The sequence below is a fragment of the Gopherus evgoodei genome, chromosome 8, assembly GCF_007399415.2.
Source record: "Gopherus evgoodei ecotype Sinaloan lineage chromosome 8, rGopEvg1_v1.p, whole genome shotgun sequence".
Lineage (NCBI taxonomy): Eukaryota > Metazoa > Chordata > Testudines > Testudinidae > Gopherus > Gopherus evgoodei.
Genome location: NC_044329.1, coordinates 95760534 through 95783137, shown reverse-complemented (window position 1 = coordinate 95783137; position 22604 = coordinate 95760534). Strand labels below are relative to the sequence as shown.

The following is a 22604-nucleotide window of genomic DNA, read 5'->3' as shown; positions in this document are numbered from 1 at the left end:
ACTGCAGCTCTGGGCTGTTGCGGGCTGTGTCAAGTTTGGGCACCTGAACTGAGAGCAGGGATACCATCTTTCACGTGCTCTGAATGAGCCCTCTGCTGGGCCCCAGCAATGAGGAGGAGGAAGCCGTCTGATTTGAATGCAGAGGAGGCAAGTGGAAGACCTGTGAAGCATAGGACTGGTGAATGAGACTGGGACAAACAGCCAGAGGTAGGGAAGATACAGGACTGGGACAGGGACAGGGACAGGCTGGAAGGGATGGGGTAGGAAGGAGTCAAGCTTGGGGCGGAAGAGGCTGTACTCTAGAATACACTCCCCTTAAGATCCTGGAATGGAACCCAAGTTTCCTGAGTCTCATCATGCCTCTGTGTCAGCAAATATCTGAGAAACCCACTGGCAAAATGTCCCACCCCCTTCCAGCGCTAGTTCACCTACAGCATGACAATCTGCTACTGCTACCGTTACTCCATTAGCTCGTGGCAGCGGGCTGTGCAGTGACTCTGTAGGTTCCAACCCAGCTGATAACCCATGCAGGTGTTAATCTGATGCCAAATGATGGAATTCCTGTTTTTTCAATTTGCTCTTTTAAAAAGCTAGGAAATTACACAAGCCTTCAAAGAGGAAATTAAACAAACACCACCTACATTAAAAGAATATTGTTACGGTTGCGAAGTCAGACATTCAATGGAACTATAGAAAACAGCCTCCTTGAATCATCCCTCAAGCAGGTCCATTCTGTGCACCGAATAAGGTCGGAGTCCTGTTGAAAAAATAGTAGGTGATCATGTAAATAAAGACTGTACCATAATTCATAGGCAAAAGGGAACCAAATTCAGGGTGAACAGTCAAAATTAATTCTGTCATTTCCAACTTCTTGGTGCAATCTTAGTGTTCTTTTCATGTATTTTTTCGTGTGTAATAATATATAATTTCTACACAATATTTTTCATTATAGTATATTAATAGGCACTTGTATGAAGTGAGCATTATTAGAAACACGTGAGCATTATTAGTTGGCAAGGCACTGATGATGCTATTATAAAAAAATTGTCTCTAATACATACTAGTTTAGTACCATGATGTTACCTTTTTAATATCACAGTAGCCCCAATAGTTACAATGACTGTTGTACATTGGCAAGAGTCACTGCAACCCCATATGTCTGTCTCTAATTTAAAAAAAAAAAATCTTTAAAATCTACCAGAACTGCTGTTTGAGTGCAGGGTATCAGGTCTTAAGTGGTTTGTGGGGACAAGGAGCAGAGATCAACAGGGAAAAATCTTGGCCTTAATTATAGTAAATATTTCCATGATTGGAGACTAGCCTCCAAAAAACATGGTGTCATATTGAAAGTGCCCTAATCACCCGAAAAATCAGAGTGGCAAATCTCTTCTCCCAAAACTCAGAAATGCCACGATTCTTAACACTTTCTGTAACATAGACTAAAGAAGGGATTTACAACAGCTGATAAATCTGTACTAAATGTCCAGTCTCCATGGTATCTAGATTATATGAATGGCCACATTATTACTGAGATTATAAGTAATTTGGGGCATGTCATCTTTTTGTCTTAGCTGCTATAATAGTAGTAAATAAATAACCATTTATTGAGGGCCATTATTGCATTTGGTGTTCTCTCTGCCAAACATAGGTGAAAACATCCCTGCCCTAGGGGGCTTACAAAATAACACTCAGAGGGGTCATGTCCTTCCTGGCTTCATTCAAGGATGCTCAGCAGTTCGGGGGGGGTGGGAGGAAGAAGGGGGCGGAGTTTGGTTTGTGTGTCATATAGCCCCAAATTGGACAGACAGAGAGTTTTGCCAGTGATTCTATTAGGAAGAGGACTTGATCCTTAATGGCCAGCTATAATTAGGAATCATTTAAGGACACCTTACTAGATTCCCAAAAAGCCATAGTCCCCCAGTTGAGGAAGATACTGTACTGGTTAAAAAAAACTGGTTTAGAGAAGAAGTGAAGGAAGCTTTAAAAAATAATATATAACAAATAGATGAAAGAGGAAGTTGATAGTAAGGAATATAAACCAGAAGTTAGGCATTGCAGGAAATTGATAGGGGAAACCAAGGGATGCAAGGAGCACTCTATGGCTAGCAGAGTTAAGGACAATAAGAAGGAGTTTTTAAAATATATTAGGAACAGAAAGAATCCCGACAATGGTATTGGTCTATTATTAGATGGAAATTGTAAAATTATCAATAATAATGCAGTAAAGCCCAAGGCATTCAATAAATATTTCTGTTCTGTATTTGGGTATAACACTCCTTCCAGCCCGCTAGTATTTCTGGAGGATGTTAAACAGAAATGACTAAAGTTAGACATTTCTAAATCATCAGATCCATATAACTTACATCCAAGAGTTTTAAAAGAGCTGGCTGAGGTGCTCTCTGGACCATTTATGTTGATTTTCAATAAGTGTTGGAGCACTGGGGAAGTTCCAGAAGAATGGAAGAAAGCTAATGTGCCAATTTTTAAAAAGTGTAAATGGGATGATGGGTAATTACAAGCCTATCAGTCTGGGCAAGATAATGGAGTGTCTGATACAGGACTTGATTAATAATGAAGTAAAGGAGGTAATGCAAATCAACATCGGTTTATGGAAAATAGGGCCTATCAAACTAGATATCTTTTTTGATGAGATTACAAGTTTGGTCGATAAAGGTAACAGTGTTGATATAATATACTTAGACCTCTGTAAGGCGTTTGACTTGGTACCATGTGACATTTTGATTCAAAAACTAGAATGATATAAAAACTGGCTAACTGATAGGTCTCAAAATAAAATTGAAAATAGGGAACCCTCACTGAGTGGGTCTGCTTCCAATGGGTCCTACAGGGATTGGTTCTTGGCCTTAGCTATTTAACATTTTTATCTATGACCTGGAAGAAAACAAAGTAATCACTGATAAAGTTTATGGATGACACAAAAATTGGGGGAAGTGGTAAATAATGAAGAGGACAAGCCACTCATTTACAGTGATCTATATCTAAGGCACAAACAAACAATATGTGTTTTGATACGGCTAGATGTCAATGTGTACATCTGGAAACATATAATATAGGCCATACTTCCAGGATGAGGGATTCTATCTGGGGAAGCAGTGACTTTGAAAAACATTTGGGGTTTTTGGTGAATAATCATCTGAACAGAGAAGACCTGTGCCTGCTGATATGGGGGAGGAGGGCAGAGTGAGGGCAGCTGGCTTCAGCAGTGTTACTGAGCATGCTCAGTGTGTATAAGCATGCTCAGTACAAGCCAAGCAGCAAATATGGGGGTGGGGTTGGAGGGAGGGAATGTGACTCTATATGTCCCCCATCCCCGTCACCTCTGCAGCTGAATATGAGCTCCCAGTGTGATGATATGCCCAAAACAGTTAATGTGATCCAGAGATGCGAAAAAAGGGGAATCTCATATAGGAGTAGAGAAGTTATTTTGCCTCTAGATTTAGCACTGCTGGAATACTGTGTCCAGTTCTGGAGCCTACAATTCAAAAAGGACGTTGATAAATTGAAGAGGGTTCAGAGAAGAGCTACGAGAATGAGTGAAGGATTAGAAAACATGCCTTATAGACTGAAGGAGCTCAATCTGTTTTGTTTAACAAAGAGAAGGTGAAGGGATGACTTGATTACAGCCTTTAAGTATCTACACTGGGAACAAATATTTAATAATAGACTCCTCAGTCTAACAGAGGAAGATATAACGCGATCCAAGGGTTGGAAGTTGAAACTAGACAAATTCAGAGTGGAAATAAGGTGTAAACTTTTAACGGTGAGCGTAATTAATCATTGGAACAATTTACTAAGAGTCATGTTAGATTCTCCATCACTGACAGATTTTAAATCAAGATGAGATGTTTTTCTAAACAATGTGCTGTAGGAGCTATTTTGGGGGAGGTTCTATGCTGTGCTATGCGGGAGGTCAGACTAGATGAGCACAATGGTCCCTTCTGGCTTTAGAATCTATGAATCTAGTCGGACAGAGATGTACAGAATTGGTTTTAGAGCGAAGTTTCATGTAAGAAATCAGTTTTCTGAGAGATTTGAATGATCAGGATAGATGTTTGGTGCACAAGGTGTGGGACAGAGTTGTGTACATAATGAGTGGAATGGGAGAAGGGGTTGGAAGCAGAGTCAGCATAGGGTAGAGTGTAGTCACTGGAAGAAGGAGAAGATGAAGGCTGCACTGTAGGCAAGGCTTGAGGTGCATAGAGATGAGGAGTTGAGGATGGGAAACTTAATTGCCTTCAGTCCTTTTCTTGCGCCATCTGCTTCCTAGCACAGCCTGAGCTTTTGTTCCATTTGTTATAAATTAAACCCTTCAATGGAAAACATTTTCACTGAAAGTACATTTTGGAAAAGGATGTTAGAAGTTGCAGAAGGGAGAGGAAACTAACTGCCTACAGTGCAGTTGTCCTGCTTCATGGAGAGCCTCCTTCCAGTGCAAAAGGACTGGCTTGTATTCTGGTCAAGCCCAACAGATACCAGAGGGAGAGAAAAGCCCACACAACTGCTGCCTATGGTTCCTCTCACACCACTGCTATCTTGGGAATGAGAGGGAAGAAGCAGGGGTCCCAAATCGTTAAAACGAGGCTTCCTTATTAGCCACTTTCAGATCCCACCCACCAAAGATCATTCCTGTCCTGGTTCCCCGTCCTACAACTGGAATAGTGTGGTGGACGCTGGCACCTGTGTGGAACATCATTGCCGTCAACATGGATGCAAGAGACTGCCTACATGGATCTGATTGCAGAGTCAGGGCCTAAGGTTGTCAAGGAAGATGCTCTGTGCTCCTTGGTGTATCAGGTTTGTATTGCAACAAAATCCTCTAGGGGCACCCAAATCAACCAGTAGAGACCACTGGTGTTAGCGGCATAAAGTGCACCTCTCACTTCACCTAGATTTGAAAGAAAAATATTTAAGCTACTGAAATAAAAATATGAGTGATCATTAAAATTTGTGGAGTATGTATTTATTCCCCATAAAAAGTGTGAGTTAGAACTGGACACTGCAAAGTTGATCCATAAAGACAATTGCTTCTTCTCTTGACATTCAGCAGTTTCCATGGGGAACTTTTCCTTCAGAGCTGGAAAGTGCAGCATTTCAACCCATTGCCACCACCACCCATCCCATAGAGCTATGCTTCAGCAGGGATTCTGGCAGGACTGCTGCAGCTCTTCACACTGGGAAGGAAGCTTCAAATGCCAGCTGGGAGCTTCCTATAAGATCTCATTAATCAGTCCATCTCCCAGACAACTTGATCCCATCCCCTTCCAGCCTAACTGTGAACTAAGCTGTTGCTTGCCTGCTCCAGCCACACTCCCCAACTCCAGATGAAACCCAAGTCCTGCACTCCAGTCCATTCCAAACATTAGCGAGACAAGGTGGGTGAGGTAATATCTTTTTTTGGACTATCTTCTGCTGGGGAAAGAGACAAGCTTTCAAGCTACACAGAGCTCTTCTTCAGCTTAAATGACTACACAAGGTGGAGAAACAGGCCTAAGGCAGTGTGCATGCAGAGAAATGAATGGCCTCCTTGAAGGTAATTGGCAATGCCACTTTACAGATCAGCTACCTGTAGCAAGAGGTGTTCAAGTCTGGTTGTTCGGTCTGATTCTCCTCTCACACCAGTGTAAGTCCACTGATATCAGTGGAGTTACTCCTGATTTACATCAGTGTAAATGAGAGGGGAATCAGTCCCATTTATCTTTAAAGGGTGGATGGATTCTCCATGTCTTGCCAAATTCTCCTCTGATTTACACCAATGTATATCTGGATTAACTCCATTGAAATCAATGGATATTTAGTGGTGTGAGTGGAGATAGAATTTGTCCTGAAGAATTAAGGACTTTGTTATTTGTTCCCTGAATTTTTGTGTGGCTAGCTATGCTGTAAATGTGTGGGTGTCTCATCTTTGAATGTGCCTATGCATATGCTTCCAACAAACACTGTGGCATCTGCTGGCAGCAAAGAAATCATTTATTGTGTGACAAGGATACCTGTTTGCTGTGAAAGCTAAATCTATCCCAAGACAAGTTTTACTATTTTTTTATTTTTAGTACAGCACAGTACACTGCAATAGCTGGGACCTGGTTAAATGAGATGTCTGCTTTACTGCATCATCTTGCAGAGAAGCCTAATGATAGCAAATGCTAATCACTCCTGCTTAATAGGCACACTTACACACAAACCGTGTAATAGATACATGCAGTGTTGTTGTAGCTGTGTTGGTCCCAGGATATGAGAGAGAAAAGATGAGTGAGGTAATATCTTGTACTGGACTAACTTCTATTGGTGAGAGAGACAAGATTCAGCTCCCAGGCTTGTCTGTTGAAAGTGTTGTGTAGGTTTCCTTTGAGGATGAGGACTGAGAGGTCAGATATAGAGTGATTGCTTTGTGAGAAGTGTTCGTGCACAGGCGATGGGAAGCTTGCTTCTAATGATGACCTTGGAGAGGTTGAGGGGTTGTTTGAAGGTTAGAAGAGGGGGTTCAGGAAAGATTTCTTTCAGGATGGAGTCCCAAGGAGTATAGTTTGTAGTTGTTTGATAATACGCCATATGGGTTCTAGTGCAGAGTGGTAGATGACAACTAAGGATGTGTGATCTGAGTGGGTTTTATTTCTGTATTGAAGTAGGTTCTCTTGGGGTATTTAGTTGGGCCATTCTACGGTGTGACCTACTTCTCTGGTGGCATGTCCTTGTTTGGTGAAGGTAGTTTTGAGTGTGTTAAGGTGTATATCCTGGACTTACTCCTTGGAGTATATTCTATGGTGTCTGAGTGCCTAGCTGTAGATAACAGATTTCTGGGTGTGTTTGGAGTGGTTACTGAATCTATGAAGTTAGGTGTGATGATCAGTGGGCTTCTTGTATGTAGCTGTCTGTAGCTTTTCACTGTTGAAGCTGATCGTGGTGTCCAGGAAGTGGATGCTAGTGTAGGAATGTTCCTGAGAGGGATTAATGGATGGGTGGTGGTTGTTGAAGTTGTGGTGGGAATCTATGAAGCAGTTTAAGTCATCTATCCAGAGATTTGCAATGAAACCATAGATCAGGACCACCAACTCAAAAGAGCACTAAACTTGCCAGGTCAACAGATGCAAACCTGGAGACATATCTCCACTGATCAACACCCCCCCACAATATCCCTTTCAAGATCCATGGGTCCTACACATGCCTATCACAACCTGTAGTGTGCCTCATCCAATGCACTGAATGCCCCAATATTAACTATGCGGTTTAAAACCAGACAATCACCACACTCTTGAATGAACTTGCACAGAAAAATGATAAAAGACAAAAACACCCTTTCACCTGTGGTTGAACACTTTTCATAAAGAGATAGATCACTCTGTATCCTCAGTGGAAACCTGCACAACACTTTCAAAAGATGAGCGTGGGAGCTTAAATTCATAACTTTGCTAAACACTATAAATCATGAACTGAACAGAGACACTGGATGTATGGCTTATTATAACAATCTGTAACCCACTAACAATCCCCACTCCCAGCTGTGTTTTTCTCCCCTCTCACTTCCTTTCCTTCCTATGACTGGAGGGTGTTAATAGGTCATTTTACCTTGAATGATCCCTTGAAATATGTGATAACTACTTAGACTAAACAATCTGTTCAGACCTTGCATTTAGCAGTGACACTTTGGCCAGGTCTACAGTACAATATTACATCAGTATAACTATGTCACTTAGGGGTGTGAGAAATCCACACCCCTGAATGACTTGGTTATACTGACCTAACCCCTGGTGTAGACAGCACTATGTCGATGGAAGGCCTTCTCCTGTTGAAATAGTTACTGCCTCTCACGGAGGTGGATTAACTATACCAATGGGAGAAGTTCTCCTGTTGGCATAGTAGTGTCTTCACTGAAGTGCTACAGGGGTGCAGCTGTACCCACATAGCTGCTGTGTTTTAAGTGTAGACCTGCCCTTGAATTAGTTTCCCGGACCTGAAGAAGACTTCTGTGTAAGCTTGAAAGCTTGACTGTCTCACCAACAGAAGTTGGTCCTATAAAAGAGATTACTTCACCCACCTTGTCTCTCATTTAATAGATACACATTTGGCCAGTGCCAAGGAGTTATGTGGTGTTTAACAGCTGTTAAATAAGGTGAACAATAAGAGCTTTACATTTTCAAAGCCCTGCACAAATATTTGTGAATTAATACTTACAGCAGTAAGGTGAGATAAAGAAGCAAATATCACTCGAGATGGGACAACTGAGGAGTTAAGTGACTTAGGTCATAGAGATCATCAGTAGCAGAGATTGGATCCGAATTCCTGGCTCCCAGCCCCAAATTCATCCCACAAGAACATTCTCCCTTTCAGGTCTGAAATTGTGAGCTCCAGTGTGTTAATATAGAATGTCACTAATATTTCTAGTCCTAAGTTTTTGATCAATACAATACAGTAATGTCATTGATAGAGCCATGTCTATTGTATACATGTCTATATATATACAACCCTTCTTTGGGACAGTTAGAAAATCAAAATCCAAAAACCCAAACCATAAAATGAATCTTAAAATAGCAAAAGCAGAGCTTACATTTTAGCACCAAGCTATTGTGGTGATTGATGATTTATATATGTACAAATATCTGAGATAACTAGACAGATATTAATCAGGACAGCTATGTAATTGACATGACTATCCAGCGTGGGCCTTGTTCCAATGAAGGCGCACTGTGCATCTGTTTTAGTCTTGCTTCATTTCCCCCTCTTTCTGGTTTGCACACTCTTTAGGGTATATCGCCAGGACCCTATCAGTTCATGAACCTCAAACACACAGAAGTTTATAGAGTTCCGGTAATTATACAAATGTGGAACTGCTTTCCAATGAATGAGATTTGATTTGTTTAATTTCACCAAGGAGCTTTTCTGCAAGACATACTGTCCCTGTGGCCATGTTATTTGAGATATAAAATGAATGGGCCTGATTCCGGTCCCAGCTGTAAATCAGGAGTAAGTCCATTGTAATCAATGAATGTACTTAGGCGTAAAATCAGCATGAGGTCAGACTCAGGCCTTGTGTATCTAAATGAGTCAATTTCAGTGATCTGCAAGTGTCTTCACTCGCCGCTTCAGAGGCATCTGGTGTGTTTTTATGCCCCTAACTCAGTAAGGAATGAGGTTCACAGAAGGTCCCTCAGACACTGGGAAAAGACATGCTGGCTAGGGAAAGGAAGGGAAAGTTCCTATCCAAAGCAGCATCTGCCAGCATCTGAGGATATTTTCAAAATAATGTTGATTTTATAGAGTGTCCCAGTTTCGCTTGGTTTTGGGCTGTACACCTCAGAGGTAACTTGCTGCAATTGGCAAAGCCGTTCCAAGTTCTCTTGAGAGGCCTGGCAGCAGTAAAACACAAAGGGAAATTATACTTATATATTGATCATTCCCTTCTTCCCTAGTCAGCTCACCTCTTAGAGTTGGATTAAACCATAAAATATAGGGCTGGTTGTTGCAGAGCAAAAATGGAAATCTGGGAAAAGCTTCAGATATATTTTGGAAGCCCCTCAAAATTGAATTTTCACGATTTTCCGGGCTATGGAAACTGGACTTATTTCTTTTATTGATACCAACCCTTAATGCAAAAACCATGTAAAATTACATTTAAAGGGTCTTGAATATATTGGGGGAGGGAGGGTATCTGACAGCCTAAATATGATGTAATGTCGGTATTTTGGCACAGCAAAATAGAACGAAATTACTTTTCCTATGATCTCTCCAAAAGTTATTGAAAATGATATGAAATATATTCTGTAGCACAAAAAAGTTTTTTTTTTAAATGCAATTTCTTTGGCACTTTATTCATTCGTTATTCCTTTACTCTCTTTCACGTTGCGAAAGCTTCCTATTATGAAACATTCAGTGAAAAAAATGAACAAAAAAAAAGTATACTACTTCTTTAAAATATATTGCAAGAATCCTCATTTCCAGATTTTTATTGCAGCACTAGCTGGTATTCTTGCATGCAGTTTTGTAATTTATTCTGAACATTCCACTTAAACCTTTTTTCAATAGCATGATTTTATTAGAGTCAGCTCACTGGACTTTCCCAAAAAGGTATTTAAGATCAAATAAAACCAGTGCTTGGAAAAATATCATTACAATATGAAAGCAGTTACAAAAACATTAGTACTGCAAAGTTTTATTTCAGATGGCTGAGCCTGCTGTACCCCAGGTTATTGCACTTCTAGTTTCTCCAACACACTCACTGGAAAAATGGGAAAAACTGTCATCTTGGCAATTTTACTATTTCTTGGAAAAAAGTGTCCAATTAAAAGGAGATGGCAATTTTTTCCATGCACCATCATTAATAATAACAGTAAACTGCCTTTCATTCTTGCATTCCTTTCCTAAGCAGGGGAGCGTATCTCCCCCCTTTTTCTTTGTCAGCTATTAGGTGTCAGTGTTTTCAACACTTCACCTTAGTGAATGGAGCTGGGCAGAACTGTCAGGCAGTTGGGCCAGTCTGCTACTGGAAAGATGAAAAAGATTAGATTATTAAATAAATCGCTCCAGCACAGCTTTGCTTCTTGGTGCTTATTTAACTCCCTGTGGCCTTGATTCCACCAACACTTGCTACCTTTTGAGCTCACAGATGGCAATAAGCACTATGCCTGGTAAGGAGTATTTGCAGCATCAGGCCCTATTTTTTTTGCAAACAATTGCGTTTACAGTTCCCAAAACGATAGCAGGATAGGCTAGAGTGAAGGGCCAAGACCAACAGTACTAAGTCAATGGCTATTTCCCTTTGACTCCAGTAGGAAGAGGATCATGCTTTAATTGAGAGTTAGCCAACAGCCTGCATTTCTCTTATTTCCCTAACCCTGGGCCTAGAACTTTCACAGTAGACTCAACATTGCTTCGGCAGGTCCAAGAAGCCGGAAAGTGCTGCCAAACTCTAATCTCTCATTTGACTTCACAGCCAGGCAGCTAGGGCAAATATTTTCCTTTTGCAATTGTTACCTTCATCTCCCTTCATCAGAAACAAAATAATTGACAGCTAGCACTAGTTTACTTGGAATTCAAGCTGAAGTTTGTGTGATATTTGTGATTTTCCAAAAACAGAATTTAAAGGAGATCATTTTCAACTGTACCTGCTTGTTTTCATTTCAAAATGGATTGTCATTAGCAATAAAATGTTATAAGCTAAAGGGATGGTTTAATTGTCACATCATCAGAGGTTATTTCATGTCAGTTCTTTGTATCTGTAATATTTGCATCTATTGTACATGGCAGATTTGGCGTGATACTAGTATTTTTAATAAGTTCTCTTTTTAGAGGTAGTTATTTCAATGCAGATGCAGGTTTTTCCTTTGGTACTTTTCCAGGTAAAAAAAATTTTTTTTTTTCAAGCAAGATATGTTGCAAAGCACCAGCAGCACACTGAAGTTTGAAGATTAGGCTTATATGCGGACTTTTAAATCCTCTTTTAAAATTGCAAGTTACTGTTCATATTACTTTTCTAAGTAGAAATATGCTTAAAAAGTAAAGTCTTTATTGCTTCTTAAAAGGCGTAGTACTCTGTGATAAATTCTCATATTTTGACTGTTAATATGTTTGAATGAAAATTATTTATACATTTTGGTGAGGTTGAATGGTTTTCATTTGATTGCTGCCTCTGGAAATGAAAGCAGAGTAGCAGGAAATTTACATGTCATGCTGTGATGTATATCCAGATTATGAGATGATTGTGCAGCAGATGAACACCAAGTAAAATCATTTGCATCAAACTGTGACAACTGCAATTCCTGACAAGGCCTCTTAGTTTTTTGGGCTATTATCATTGTACAAGAATATAATCTATTGACAGCAGGGCTGTTTAATACATTTAAAGGCAGACAGTGGAAGAAATCGTAACTGTTTTCATTCGCCACTGCACAAGGGTGCAGATCAAAAGTGAATTATATTTAAAAATATGCATGTATGATGATAAGATGCATGACATTCATCAACCTGTTTAGTCATGGTTAAGCTGAGATGGTGAAGATCCAATATTACTGCCATATGTGGTCTGAAATAGAGACGTGAGACTGAAAATTATATTATTGCCCAGTGGAAGTGAACAAACAGGAGAAGACATTCTCTCTTCATCTTTCCTCTGCCTGTCTAAGGGCTAAAATCTGCCCTGTTGTAGTTATATGCAAATATTATGTCTCTGACTTTAGCAAAGCACATGTAGATGTTCTAATTTAACTGGCATTTATTCCCTTTTGTGTAACAAAATGTGCTGTTGTTTATATCCATAATTAGAATATAAACAATAAAGTTGGCTTTGTAGGGCTTGATGCAAAGACTTCAATGGCTTTTGGATCAAGCCACTTTTCACAGATTAATGAATTAAATCTCTCAGGTTAGGTAGCTCTTTAAATGAATCTGGATTAAATTAAAACATTAAAAATGAGATTTAAAGAGCAAATTATTTAAAGAAATGCATTTTAAACGCCATTCACAAATGTCTGCAATCGCCTTTGAGATTCTGGGTGATTTCCGATTCATGTGCATGGAGCATGAAAAATGGTTTTCATTTGTTTATCCCACAAGTCTGAAAGAAGCTGTTATCAGGGCCACAATCATGGAAGCAAAGGTTGCTGATGTCACCGTGCTATTCTGCCATGCCTAGAATGCTAGTCATGACACTGGCTGTGCTGGCGCTAGCCCAATCCACACACACACGCGTCTACCTATCCAGCTCCCTAGCTGTAGAGGGGCAGTGCTGTGTTGTCAGCTGTTAGAGCTCTGTTACTGTCCCGAGGGTCTGGATCAGGCAGGGATACGTTTTTAACGTTCAATTATTTTTTTAAATTCCACCAACGGAAAGTAGTGACAGGGACTGGAGCTGGGGGGAGGCTGGTGAGAAGAGTGTGTGTGAAAGGGTCCACCCTTGCCAAACTGGACATGGGGAGGCATTTGGTGTTGCGTGCTCCAACAGTAGTTTAGTAATTTGGGATCAGAACCCCTAGGAGGAATATAAAGTAATAGAAAAGGTGTAATTAACCAATCGAAAGCTAAAGCTGAGCCACAAAACAGTCACAAGTGTATAGTAGCAGAATAAGGCTCATAGCTTCTGTCGACAGTAGTCACTAGGGGATGATGCAATCATACCCGCTTGCTAAGGTCTGACACTACAGTGGTATAATAAAGTCAGTTGATGAGCATAGAGAGAGACAAACAGGCAAACATAGTGTATTCATTTACCTTATAGGTGAGTCTCTATATGCTCGCGTATTCTCCGGCTCCAAGCATTCAAAATTGTGAATGAATCATGATATTGGCTTAAAAATCATGAGGTTTTTAAAATAATATATTTTAGGCGTTTTCTTTATTGCGTTCTGTGTTTTGAGCTTTTAGGATTTGTGTTTTTAAGCTTTTCTCTGCAATTGTGAGGGCTAAAAGCTCACCATTTTTTTTAAACGTAAGTGAAGATTCCCATGTGAATGCATGATTCCTGGAGCTGGAACTTTAATGAAAAGCAAAAAAATTGGAAAAGTTGGCAACAGTGTAAACTGGTGATAATCAAGCCACAGGATACTTTCAGTGACTGGAGGTCCAAAATGCCTTAGTCTTAGACTGAGCAAATGCTAGGAGCTCCTGAATTTTGATCTAGCTCTGCCGTTGATTTGATGTGTGGTGACGGGCCTGTCTTTTAACCTCAGTTAAATATATCTCAGTTTCCCCATTGGTAAAATGGGGTAATAATCTTTCCCTACCTCCCAGGGCTGTTGTGAGTGTTGCTTAATGTTTACAAAGGGTTTTGAAATATGATGTAAGTGCAGAGTATTATCGCTGCCGCCGTCTCAGTCTAGATTCACGTTGTTTCCAGTCTTCCTGGCTTCCACTGTGTAAAGTCATAATGTTTCTGCGCATCTTGATGTGACACAGAAAGCAGTAAAAACGATGATTTCTTTAAAATAAATTTGTTAGTGTTTTTGCAATAGAGCCAACCACTGAAACAATATGAAGTTTTATCTTTAGGATCAGACATAAAAACAAGATCTGCTTGTAACTACTTCAAGAAATACCTGCGCCCTCTTTGGAAAAGCAGAGATGATTGTCCCTGTGTATAGGCCCAATTCCAGTGTCACCCACAGCCAGGGTGTTTACTCAAATTCCCGCTTCATTTTCAAGTCGACATGGTATTCTTCTTCTCTGCAGTGTACTGTTGTTGTCTGATGCTAAACAGCTGCCATATTGCATCTCAAAAGTGGCTGCATTTCTGAGGTTGATATTGTGATATCTCTGTATAGTTATTGGTTTGCAAAGTGCTTTTGTTAGGATTTTGTGGACTCCTGCAATAAATGGTGGTAAATCAGACCTTCAACTTACTGGGGAACATTGCAATCCGTTTCCATAGTGATGATGTGTTTGTTTATCTGTGGAGAACATGTGGGGGAAGGAGTGGGTTAGAACTAACTAGAGTCTGTTTCCTTCAAAATTTCAAGCTCGCCCCCACATTCTGAGACTCCTTCTCCCAGCCCCATCCTACTGAACATGCCATCACCTCCATGTGCCACAGTCTCTTCCTACTATCAAACAATACTTTTTCCATACTTACACTTTGTTGCTGCCCACACCTGCCTCTCTCTGTTTGGGGCTGGTGACTTTGCTGTGTAGAATAGCTAGTTCCCATGACACAGAGTTACCTAAGCATTTCAGCAAAGATGGCATTGTGACAGGGTGTCCTAGCCTAGGCAGGGTTAAGGAGGTTGAGAAGGGGCCAATTATGTGGATAGGCCACATCTGAGGTTGCCTAAGTAACTCCTGATTGATGATGGAGCCCAGCTGAGAAGGAACAGGCCAGGCTAGTATAAAGATGGGAAGTTGGCAGCAGAAAAGGGCAGCAGCATAGAAGCCAGCAGCCACTTTCTGGACATTAGAGGAGGAAGGGAGGAAACCCAGGAGGAGAGTAGAAACTCTGGGGATTCAGAACCTGGAGGAAGGGTGGTGGAGTGGGAACCTGAGAGAGGCGGAGCAGGAAAAGGCTCAGTGAAACAACAGCAAGGTGGGATGTTTTAGACCTTGGCTACTGATTAGAGGGTCCCTGACCTGGAAACTGCAATAAAAGTGGGCCCTGGTTCCTCTCAGGGGAGGCTCTAGGTATTTTGCCGCCCCAAGCACAGCAGGCAGGCTGCCTTCAGTGGCTTGCCTGTTGAGGGTCCACTGGCCCCGCAGCTTCGGAGGTCCTCCGAAGCCGCGGGACCAGCGGACCCTCTGCAGGCACACCTGTGGAAGATCCTCCAAAGCCGCGGGACCAGTGGACCCTCTGCAGGCAAGCCGCTGAAGGCAGCCTGCCTGCCGCCTTCACGGCCCCAGCAGAGCGCCCCCCCCGGCTTGGCGTGCTGGGGCCTGGAGCCGCCCCTGGTTCCTCTACCAGTCACCGGGGAAGTGGTACAGTCTGGGCAGTGAATGGGAAGGCTGCCTGAAACAGTTCATATGGAGACACTTTGATATTCCGCAAGAGGGAAAACACACAGTGATCTGGCTGGAGGGCCAAGCCACGAAGAGGGAGCACCTTGAGTGACAAAGAGAAAGAGGCAGCGGGGTGTGTGCATGAATGAGTAACAGAAGGGAGGGTCGGACCTGGAAGGAACTAATCTTCAGAGCAGCCAGGAGCAGGTGTCCCAGTGGTGAGGGGACCCCATGACAGGCATATATATCCTATTACCATTACAATGTCTGCCTAGGTGAATATCTGTGATTAACAAACTGTGAAACTTAGCATTGCGTTATAGATACAGTGTCATGTGAGTGTCCTGAGACTTATGGTTCAGGGGCAGTGTGCACGTGGGTGGGTGCATCCTCCTGATTTCACTAGCAATAACTGATTCTTTTGGTGTCAAGTATCAGAGGGTAGCCGTGTTAGTCTGGATCTGTAAAAGCAGCAAAGAATCCTGTGGCACCTTATAGACTAACAGACGTTTTGGAGCATGAGCTTTCGTGGGTGAATACCCACTTCCTCAGATGCATGTAATGGAAATATCCAGGGGCAGGTATATATATGTGTGCTAGCAAGCAAGCTAGAGATAACGAGGTCAGTTCAATCAGGGAGGATGAGGCCCTGTTCTAGCAGTTGAGGTGTGAAAACCAAGAGAGGAGAAACTGGTTCTGTAATTGGCAAGCCATTCACAGTCTTTGTTCAATCCTGAGCTGATGGTGTCAAATTTGCAGATGAACTGAAGCTCAGCAGTTTCTCTTTGAAGTCTGGTCCTGAAGTTTTTTTGCTGCAGGATGGCCACCTTGAGGTCTGCTATAGTGTGGCCAGGGAGGTTGAAGTGCTCTCCTACAGGTTTTTGTATATTGCCATTCCTAATGTCTGATTTGTGTCCATTTATCCTTTTTCGTAGAGACTGTCCAGTTTGGCCGATGTACATAGCAGAGGGGCATTGCTGGCATATGATGGCGTATATTACATTGGTGGATGTGCAGGTGAATGAACCAGTGATGGTGTGGCTGATCTGGTTAGGTCCTGTGATGGTGTCGCTGGTGTAGATATGTGGGCAGAGTTGGCATCGAGGTTTGTTGCATGGATTGGTTCCTGAGCTAGAGTTATTATGGTGTGGTGTGCAGTTACTAGTGAGAATATGTTTCAGGTTGTCAGGTTGTCTGTGGGCAAGGATTGGCCTGCCACCCAAGGCCTGTGAAAGTGTGGGATCATTGTCCAGGATCGGTTGTAGATCCTTGATGATGCGTTGGAGGGGTTTTAGCTGGGGGCTGTATGTGATGGCCAGTGGAGTCCTGTTGGTTTCTCTCTTGGGTTTGTCTTGCAGTAGGAGGCTTCTGGGTACACGTCTGGCTCTGTTGACCTGTTTCCTTATTTCCTCATGCGGGTATTGTAGTTTTGAGAATGCTTGGTGGAGATTTTGTAGGTGTTGGTCTCTGTCTGAGGGGTTAGAGCAGATGCGGTTGTACCTCAGTGCTTGGCTGTAGACAATGGATCGTGTGATGTGCCCGGGACGGAAGCTGGAGGCATGAAGGTGGTCGGTGGGTTTTCGATATAGGGTGGTGTTAATGTGACCATCACTTATTTGCACCATGGTGTCAAGAAAGTGGACCTCCCATGTAGATTGGTCCAGGCTGAGGTTGATGGTGGGGTGGAAGCTGTTGAAATCATGGTGGAATTTTTCCAGAGTCTCCTTCCCATGGGTCCAGATGATGAAGATGTCATCAATGTAGCGTAGATAGAGAAGGGGTGTGAGTGGACGAGAGCTGAGGAAGCGTTGTTCCAGGTCGGCCATGAAGATATTGGCATATTGTGGGGCCATGCGGGTGCCCATAGCAGTGCCACTGATCTGGAGATATATATTGTCATCAAATTTGAAATAGTTGTGTGTAAGTATAAAGGCACAGAGCTCAGCAGCCAGTTGTGCTGTGGCATCATCAGGGATAGTGTTCCTGACAGTTTGTATTCCATCTGTGTGTGGGATGTTTGTGTAGAGAGCCTCTACATCCATGGTGGCTAGGATGGTGTTTTCTGGGAGGTCACCAATGCATTGTAGTTTTCTCAGGAAATCAGTGGTGTCGCGGAGATAGCTGGGAGTGCTGGTGGCATAGGGTCTGAGTAGAGAGTCCATATATCCAGACAGTCCTTCAGTGAGAGTGCCAATGCCCGAGATGATGGGGCGTCCAGGATTTCTGGGTTTGTGGATCTTGGGTAGTAAATAGAATAACCCTGGTCAGGGCTCTAGGGGTATGTTGATTTCTTCTGGTGTTAGTGTAGGGAGTGTCCTGAGTAGATGCTGTAGTTTCTTAGTGTATTCCTCAGTGGGATCTGAGGGAAGTGGCCTGCAGAATTTGGTATTGGAGAGTTGTCTGGCTGCCTCCTTTTGATAGTCAGACCTGTTCATGATGACAACGGCACCTCCTTTATCAGCCTCTTTGATGATAATGTCAGGGTGGTTTCTGAGGCTGTGGATGGCATTGCGTTCTGCACGGCTTAGGTTGTGAGGCAAGCGATGTTGTTGTTCCACGATTTCTGCCTGTGCACGCCGGCGGAAGCATTCAATGTATAGGTCCAGGCTGTCATTTCGACCCTCAGGAGGAGTCCACGTGGAGTTCTTTTTCTTGTGCTGTTGGTGGGAGGGCACCTGTGTATCAGTGCACTGTTCAGTGTTGTCCTGGAAGTATTCTTTGAGTCGGAGACGGCGAAAGTAGGCTTCCAGATCGCCACAGAACTGTATCATGTTGGTGGGGGTGGCAGGGCAGAAAGAGAGTCCCCGAGATAGGACAGACTTTTCTTCTGGGCTGAGTGTGTAGTTGGATAGATTGACGATATTGCTGGGTGGGTTAGGGGTACCACTGTTGTGGCCCCATGTGGCAGGTAGGAGTTTAGACAGCTTACAGTCCTTTTTCCTTTGAAGAGAGGTGAAGTGAGTAATGTAGATCTCCTGTCTTATTCTAGTGAAGTCCGTTTGTATAGAAGTTTGGTTATTAATGAGAGTCTCCAGGTTGGAGAGCTCTTTTTTGATGTTTTCCTGTTTGCTGTATAGGATGCTGATCAGGTGGTTCCTCAGTTTTTTTGATAGAGTATGACATAATCTCTCACTGTGGTCTGTGTAGTATGTAGATAGCAGTGGATTTTTTACCTTTAGTCCATTTGGTATGATGTCCATCCGTTTGCATTTGGAAAGGAAGATGATATCTGTCTGTATTTGTGCAAGTTTCTTCATGAGGTTGATGGATTTCCAATCCATATGGCTAAATGCAGTGCCTTGCATGGTGTCAAGTATCAGAGGGTAGCCGTGTTAGTCTGGATCTGTAAAAGCAGCAAAGAATCCTGTGGCACCTTATAGACTAACAGACGTTTTGGAGCATGAGCTTTCGTGGGTGAATACCCACTTCCTCAGATGCATGTAATGGAAATATCCAGGGGCAGGTATATATATGTGTGCTAGCAAGCAAGCTAGAGATAACGAGGTCAGTTCAATCAGGGAGGATGAGGCCCTGTTCTAGCAGTTGAGGTGTGAAAACCTCTTTTGGTGACAAAGAGTCAGCTCTAATGGGTCAGAAGAACAGCAGCCAACGTCTACTGGCTGGTCATGGGAAGCCCTCTAGAAAGAGAGAGAAAAGTGGAGCATCATTGTACATTTCAATGAGATCATATTAATGGACAGCCATAGATTCCCCTTTATAGCACAGATATTTCCCCACTCCTCTTTCTAGCATTAGAAAGAGGATACCCAAATATCACCACTTTACGGATAGATATCAGCATGCCCTCTGTTGGTTTGGTGTAAGCTGAAGGTAGCTGAAAAACCCTTTGTGTAAGAACATTTCCTGTTCATACATCATGCTCCTGCACATAAACTGTGTTACTTTATTTTGACATTGGAGAGGTTGCTGGATTTGGTAAGCTAGCTAAATATGAACCATTTGGGGGTCTTTCAAATGTCAGCGTACTACTAATACGAAATCAAATCTGTTTTTATTAGGTACTCCTGATTCACTGGAGAAAACCCACAGATTAAAAAGTTATCAAGTTTATGATGTCGTCCTTTTTGGAGCTGCAAAGCATCTGTTGCTGCATTAACAGCTCTGAGCATGATGAACATTTTGGGAGAAGGGGTAATTTTTAAATAAAGAAGAATGCAACTATTGAGGAAGAAAATCAGGTCACTAACTTTATTTGACACATGTAATAGACTGTCAGAGTTTTTTGGGGACTGCACGGTGCAAAGTAAAACGAAGCTGGTAATAAGCAAGTTGGCATTTATTCTTTATGTAGGAATATTTGTTCCTCAAAGTCAGGCTATGTGGAATATTAGCATTTGAATAAATTATTCAACACTTTCTAGAGAATGCAAGGGGAAAAAATCTTTTCAGCATTATAACATGACAATCTACAGGGTAGTAGAAAAAGAAGGCTGTCATTTTTTCTTCAATTACAAAAGGCAAATATTTATTATTTATAAGTATTCGCCTTGTATAGGCTTAAATGTTATTTATGAACCTGTTGCATAGTGATTTTCAATGTAACTCATTATTTTTAGCCTTAGGGTGTTGTAAAGGAGCATGGATATATTTAATGACACTTTGCTAGTCAGCGCAATTACACTGTAATCATTATGTAAAATGTGCTATTAATTAAACCAATTTCTGGTTAGAACATTCTTTTCTGCAGGGCTTAATCTTAATCTCTGGCAATCTTTCTCTCTGTTTTTCACTCATTAATTATATGATTACTTTTAAAGTTACATATGAGAAAATGTTTTTATCTTTAAACTTCGTGTGGTCAATTACTTGTGTTTCTCAGGCCATTTGCCTGTGAATGCCGAAGAAGTTTCTCTCTACCAACATGGAAAAAAAAGATGAAAAATGTTATCTGGGTGTCAAGAGTTTGATCACTGACGTTGTTTCTGATATTTTTGTGATCCCCAGCTGAATTAAATTTCTGATTAAAAAATTACAAAGTCCCCTCCTCACGTTTTGATGTTTTAAAAAAAGCTTTTTTCCCAAAAAGGTCTTCTAAAAGTTTCTATTCGTTTGTACACTTATGCAAAGATCCAATATTTTTTCCAATTGCATTTACATTTTATGTTTGTATTTTATTAAAAGAAACACATTTATATTAAAAGCTTGCCCTTGTTGATAAGGAGTTGAGATAAACACTAAACAAATAATACCCATTTCAAAGGCACTATGATATTTCCCAGATAATAATTAATACAATGAACAGTTAATTTTGAAATACATATATTTTAAAGTACTGTTACATCTTAAAATAGAAGAAAAAAAATCTTTATATTTTCTAGGTTGAAGAGCTCTCAAGTCATCCTAGCTCTGCTCTATAGTGACCCCTTGTGGAGAAAAGAAGGAAAAAGGGGGAGGAAGTGATTCCAAATATATGCATGCTATGTGGAGTTTTGATGTATTTTAGCTATAAATGGGCAAGTTTTGTTCTTGAAAATCTCTTGGTCAGAGACTTTCATTTAATCAAACCAGGAATGGTTTGCGTCCAGATACCATATAATCTGAAACCCCAAATTTCTTGTAGGTTTAGATAGATGGTTCCAATTTTGGTTCCATCCAGCACCCGCCAAGCTCTTTAACCTGGAAGAACAATAAGGGGGCTGTTTTTAAATACTGGGCTGCTTTGTCAGTCAACTGGCTACATGAAATAGTTGTTCCTGCTTAAAACACAGAAATTGCAACTCAAACAGCAAATTAGGATCTAAAACTCACTTAGAGTGGTGTAAATCAGGAATAATTCCACTAAAATCAATGGTGTGAGGGGAGTCAGGCCCCGCACAGTTTATATTTCCCTTATCTCGCTCCATTCTGCTAAGGTTGTCACCTGCACCAGCAAACAAAAAGCAGATGGCCAAGAATCACATAACCATCAATCTAAAACACCCACTGAATCCACCATGTAATCCAGCTAATAGTTGTTACCATACGATGAAGCACCCAGCAGAACCTCAGGGCCCTACTCCCAAATGACTAACATCCTGTGTACACCAGTTTTAATTAAAGATATCAAAAGCTTTGAGAAAAGCGATCCAGCATCAGTTTCAAAAGCTCTGCAGGCTGGAGCTGAACCAGTTCAGTATGAGCTAAACGTTCCTTGAAAGCAGCAGTAGGCGAGTGTGCAATAAACTCCCCCCAATCCTGTAGTATTTGCAGATGAGGATAAAATGATTTAAAATAACGTTTCTCTTAAAGTACATTTTGTTTTTATGGGAAAAGATAATCTAGGCAGCAGGCTTAGGGCCTGATCCTGTGCGGTGCTGAGCACTCTAAATGACCTCTGATTTGGGGTTTTGTCCTGCTAAAGTCAATAGGAACAGGGCCAGACTTTTAAAGGTATCTAGATGCCTAAAGATGCTGGCTAGTTGGACTTTCAAAAGCGCTGAAATGCTTATCTCAATGGGAGATAGGTACCTAGGCACTTCTGATCTCATCAGGTTCCTATCTGCATCTTTGATGCTTTAAAAATTTTCCCTTTAGAGTTTGCAGTGATGGAAGCTGAAGGACTATAGTGGGTGGAGAGAGAAACCTCAGTGGGAGTTGAGAATACTCAGCTCTGCCTCTTCCAAGAGCAGGTCCCAAGTCTTGACCTGTTCTGGTGTAATGTGCATGCATCTCAGAAGGCCCAATAGCCAGTCAGATTGTTCTTGTTCTCTCTGCTCTTTTATAAATGTCTTATAATTCAAGGTCTCCCCGACCTTGATGGGGCTACTGGAGAAATCTTTATGTAAAGACGAAATGTCTTTGAATAATTTCTCCAATACATTAAGCACAAACATTCATTCCCTCAGCATTAGATGTGTGTCTCCTCTTCCCCCATGTACTTAGTTCATGAACAAATATATCTATTCCGGACAGTACAAGGAAAACCCCATGCTGTGTTTTTGAATTATTGATGGGTTGTAGACAGCATTTTATCCCAATTATATCTTTGTGCGGTGGCTACTCCAGTAGTTTATTGGAATTGATAATCTTCTACACCAGGAATTCCATCATTTGGTAAACAAAATTGATTGGCCTCATCTTGGTGTGTAAAGATCCATGTGACATCTTCGCATCCCCAGAAGCAGCAGCCCAGTTGACAAGGCTGTGGAGGCAACACTATGTTAGGATCAGGAATGATG

At 41.6% G+C, this 22604-nt stretch overlaps 1 protein-coding gene across 1 annotated transcript in view; it reads left to right on the top strand.

The window, feature by feature from the left end:
* Positions 1–20378, top strand: part of ATG4C (autophagy related 4C cysteine peptidase) — an 84009-nt gene extending 63631 nt beyond the window's left edge. The window contains exon 11 of the mRNA XM_030571622.1: positions 19446–20378. Within this exon, the coding sequence (XP_030427482.1) occupies positions 19446–19481 (36 nt within the window). The 3' untranslated portion in view covers positions 19482–20378. The remainder of the gene's footprint in view (positions 1–19445) is intronic.
* The last annotated feature ends 2226 nt before the right edge of the window (positions 20379–22604 follow it).